The sequence below is a fragment of the Rhagoletis zephyria genome, unplaced genomic scaffold (assembly GCF_001687245.7).
Source record: "Rhagoletis zephyria isolate East Lansing unplaced genomic scaffold, Rhagoletis_zephyria_1.1 Rzeph_scaffold_24698, whole genome shotgun sequence".
In the NCBI taxonomy this organism is placed as follows: domain Eukaryota; kingdom Metazoa; phylum Arthropoda; class Insecta; order Diptera; family Tephritidae; genus Rhagoletis; species Rhagoletis zephyria.
In genome coordinates, this window is record NW_016181756.1 from 862 (window position 1) to 6,153 (window position 5,292).

Genomic DNA, 5,292 nt, shown 5'->3' on the forward strand with positions numbered 1-5,292 from the left:
GTATATCGGTATGAATGGATTACAACCCAGATTACTTTGCCATAAGTATGGCCGCTTTGTGGTTAGCGTCCTTTACATATTGGTTTTGTTTGTAATCGGAAAGTATGATGTGACCGAATACTGTTCGGGCCTTCATTACAATACGTATTCGTTTGTAAATTGTAAAGTAGGTACATTGTAAGCAGACTGTCTACAAAATGCATTGCAATTTTAAATTGGGTCAGCGGTGTTTTAATCATTTATTTGTATGAATTACGCAATGCATGTTGTGGGCGGACCCCATTTAGCAGTGCACCGCTGGGTACACCTTGTCAATTACTACGTTAGTGCGGCAGAATTCATCTTCATCTCATGAATTCAAAAATGGTTCTGTTATAAATTAACAAATTATTGAAATGAAGCGTTTTGAAAAGTGACAGCGCACTAGCGAAATACCAAAACAGTAGGGTTTAGGTATTTTTGCCTTTGTTTTGAATGTGCAAAAGCCGTTGGTACCAGGAAATGATCCATTTTACATTTAAACTAGTTAAAATGTATTTGAATTTCTTCCTATTTGAATTTATTTTTTATATGAACAAATCCACGTAACTTTTTTAGTGTTTAAATCATGGCTATGCCACTACATCTTTTTAAGTTTAAAAACGTAATAACCCTAGTAAAAAGCTGTTTTTGAAACGCGGCGTTGAAGGCACTTCCCGAGTTCATGAAATGATTCCCTATTTCAGAATGTGATTGAAAAACGTACTATCTCAACAAGCTTTTGAAGAAAACTCTATTTCAGCATTCGGTTTGAATACGCCCTATCTCTGCTGCCGATTCAAAAACGCCCTATCTCAGCATATTTCTGAGATAGGGGCTCCTTGAACATTTACCTGAGATAGAGCAATTTCCAATCAAATTGTGAAATCGGGCGTTCTTGAAAAGTTTCCTGACAAAGGGTATTTCTGAACTGGCTTCCGAGCTAGGTCGATCTTCCACTCAGCAGTCGGTATGTAATGTTCATGGCCCGTAGTCATAGTCAAAATAAAGTCGACTTTAAAGTTAGTTGCAGCTTTTTTGACAGATGTCCCATTGAAAATTATGGCCCGTAGTCATAGTCAAAATAAAGTCGACTTTAAAGTTAGTTGCAGCTTTTTGACATAATTTTGTTTACATCTCTTTCTTCATATGTACATATTTTGGCGGTGGTTTATTTCAAAATTGAAAGTGAATTGTAATTGACAGTAATTGTACATTTTTTATTCAAATATAATTAATCCCAATAATTTGCTTTACATCATTACACAAATATGCACTCAAAAGTTACTTTATTTTTCTCTTTATGCCTCGACCTTATATTCTACGTTTACTTTTGATTCCCTTTCAAAACATTGGCTTCAATTCGCTCGCAGGTATGGGTTGTCAAAAATCACAACTGAAAAATTATAAAAAGCGCACAACTTTCTATACGCAAAAAGTCACTTCTCAAAGCTATTATCAGCTGCTGAAATTGAACGAAATGTGGGTTTTGGTAAAAATTTAGTAGGCAATTTTAAGAAATGTTTAACCATGTCAACCTGTAGTTAGTGTCGATTTCAAATAGAGTATTAGAGTGATTAAAAAGGCATCTTAAAAAGCAAAATTATGAAATGGCAACAATGTAATATGACATGCTTCGAAACGTCAAAATCTAGAAAAGAAAAACAAATAAAACAGATGGAATTATACTCGAAGAGGAGAAAAGAAACTACAATAAAAAAGGTGTAGGGTATCGAAATCTTATTTGTTGACAAAGCAAATTTAATTAATTTAAAACGAAATTGTGCAAACGTAATAGAGAAGGCAACAGATTCCAGATAACTTGTACGTAGCTCTGCTTCGTTCGTATTTCAAGGCGTAAAAATGCCTGTGAATAACACCAGTTCAAATTTCAAGACTTTTAAAGTTGTGCTACTTGGTGAAGGTTGTGTTGGTAAAACATCAATAGTTCTACGTTACGTCGAGGATAAGTTCAATCCTCAACATATAAGCACACTGCAGGCATCATTTCTCACAAAAAAACTCCATTTAGAGGATGGCTGCCGAGCACATCTCAACATTTGGGATACTGCTGGTCAAGAACGTTTTCATGCGCTTGGACCTATTTACTACCGTGGATCACATGGTGCCATACTCGTCTACGACATTACCGATGAAGACTCCTTTCAGAAGGTGAAAAATTGGGTAAAAGAGCTCAAACGTATGCTGGGTGCTGAAATCGTCATAACAATCGTGGGCAACAAAACTGACTTGGAGGCACAGCGCAATGTACCACAAGATGTTGCATTGGATTATACAGAAAGTGTGGGCGCACACTATTTCGAGACATCGGCCAAAGCCAATGAGGGCATCGAAGAGTTATTCACAGCGTTGACACAACTAATGATACAGCGCCATGCCCAACGCGAACAAGAGACTAGTTCATTACGACTAATGCAGGGAGGACGTACGTCACAACGTTTGGTAGTTGAGGATGATTCACAGGACGGTGATGAAGAAGGGGGACAACCACCTGCGGCGAATCGATCATGCTGTGGGGCCGGTTAAAATAGTGTGAGATGTAATTGCATTAAAAACACCCAACCCAAACAAAGGAACGGCAATTTGTAGAAGAGGATAGTAGTAGTATGTAGAAAAATTTGGCGAATGGGTGTTTAAAAGCAAATATTGAACATAGTGAACTGAACACGACGATATAGACAACGTCAACGCCGATGCGCCGCCGCTAGATTAAATTGTGATAAACTTATTATAACGTGTAAATTTAAATATTTTTTGTATAAAACGCTTTAATATTGTATTCTTCTCTTATGATATAATTCCATTCTACTTCCTTCGAACAAAAAAAAAAAACTACATAAATCTAGCGAACTTACTATCTATCTACTCATATTACATTTCAGTTTTTTGTTAGTTTTAAAGCCCTATTATTTGTTGTTATATTATAATACAATTAAAGTTTTCTGCTTTGAATTGCAGCAAAAAAATTTTGAAAGACTTAAAAGCACTTGACACTTTTATTGAATGATTCATGCAAAAGTATCCATGCGCTTATCTCAATCCTTATCACGTGTGAATATACATACATACATATGAGCCGTTTATTTTGAAAGTGGCATAAGTTACTTTTCGTACCTCTTGTGATTAAATGACCAGTTACTTGTATCTGAACGCGTCGGTTATTAGTTCAACTTCATCAACCCAAGGTAGACGGTTTTATAGTTAGTTTATTATGATGGAGCGATTTACAGATGCATTCGGTAACAAGTAGCCGGTAATCTAAGAGCAAGAGGTTTAAAGTGACTTATGCCACTTTCAAAATAAACGGCTTACATATACATACTTGCGAATTTTGAGGGCTTGAAAAATGTCAGTAATCTGAATGTCTACATGCCGTATTGATTGCAATGACATATTCACGGCGAAAAGTTTGCTGAGAAAGTTTTACCGACTTAAATGTTTAATAGCTCAAGTAATAATTTAGTAAAATTACAGACTTGCAACTTTTTTATTGTTGTACATAATATTCGTAACATACATAGGTAAAATTTTCCTCACAAGTTTTTGAAGTATGCTTCTGAAATGAATGTCCTTAAAATGGTAAACGAATCGATGTGGAAAGAATTTTTATGTAATAGGTCGCTTACCGCAAAAGTGCAAATACCAGACGGGTTTTTGGAATACTGCTGAAGTAGCCGTCAGTTATAAATCTGGGCTTTTGTGGTTGTGTAACATCAGAGTTTTTGGGGATCGCCGTTGGAGTAAAAGTGCCAGACCAGCCATAAATCAAGTCGTTCCTGTTAGGTGGACCCTACTGTGGTGGGATTTAAGGGCTGTTATTGGTGTAATAGCACAAAATATTCCCAAAGGTTCCTCATCATCATCATGATGGTTATGTCGACCTGACTGTTGTGGAATTTTAGGGTTGTTATTTTGTAATGGTTCTGGGCATAGGTTTCGCCGTGAAACTCTTTTATCACACTCTTCATTTGTATAAATAGGTCCGATCACGAAACCCAACAACATCTCTTGGCCATCAGTCATTTGCTTAACCGCTGAACTTGTGCCCGAATCGCGGCATTCGAAATGGAACCTAAGTCGTATCGAAATTTGATTTTGAGATCGCGGCATTCGATAGCGAGCGCGCTTCGTCAATTTAAATTGTTTTGGTTAACAACGGGGCTTGATACTTTATGATAACGATTACATTACAGTAACGATGGCTGAATTGTAATCCTTAAATTATATACAATTACGATTAAAATTTAGTTAAAGTCAAAGTAATAATGTAAATCCAAATCAAACTTTATGGAAAGTACTGCGACTACGAGTCCAAACAAATACGCGAATTCACAACTAAGAATCATTTTGGTGTATAAAAATTAATATCAGCTCTAAGCAGAACTGATTTCTCGATTACTTTAATCGTAATCATGAAATGCATGATTGCAAATACTGTAATTATAATCCTAAAAACTTAATGATTACGACTTCTGTAATCGAATCCTAATTTTAACGATTACATACCATTTTTAGGATTACGATTATTGTAATTGCATTCACAGAAAGTACGAGTACGATTACAGTATTCGTAATTGTTAAATTTTAAAGATTACATTAAAGTAGTTGCAATCAAGCATGCTATAATTACAATTACAATAATCGTAATCCTAAGTAATCAAAATGTAGTCGTAATCATAAAGTGCCCAGCTCTGGTTAGAAAACAGCCATTTTATTCGATTCAATTAGAAGCGAGTAATGATTCGATCACGAGTGTCGCGATTCGGGTCCTGTTTATATTCTTTCCTTCAGATATGAGTGCATAATTGTTAGCATGACTCNCCATCTCTGGTCTGGGGTATCGTGGACGCGCTCGTCGCTTCTGCGCTACCTTGTCTCCAGATTGGGGCTGCCGGCAAACAGTGACCAAGAACTGCCACCTCCTAATCCAGGGTGTTACGCGACACCGTGCCTATTGGACGGTTTGCAGCCAGGAGGAAAAACCGGCTGTATTATAACGGCGCCTCTTCGACACCGGGCCGCATCGAGGAGTAACGGTGGCCTTACCGCGACATGGGGCGCTGGCGCGGCGGACCAGATAAGATCCCCTACTACAACTTTGACTGCTGAGCTTGCCTAGCCGAGCTGGCAGTCGTACGAACAAGATGAATACAACTAAAAACCAAAAAAACATAAAAACAACAAAAACAACAAAACAAACAACAAAAACAGCTACAGCTACAGCTACAACTACAGCCACAACAGCTGCAACAG

General features: G+C 37.1%; 1 protein-coding gene across 1 annotated transcript; it reads left to right on the plus strand.

Moving 5' to 3' along the window:
• Positions 1-1,574: 1,574 nt before the first annotated feature.
• Rab21 (RAS oncogene family member Rab21) lies at positions 1,575-3,400 on the plus strand. The gene has a single exon (XM_017638387.1). It carries the CDS (start codon positions 1,882-1,884, stop codon positions 2,563-2,565), a length of 684 nt encoding a protein of 227 aa, XP_017493876.1. The 5' UTR covers positions 1,575-1,881; the 3' UTR covers positions 2,566-3,400.
• Positions 3,401-5,292: the final 1,892 nt, after the last annotated feature.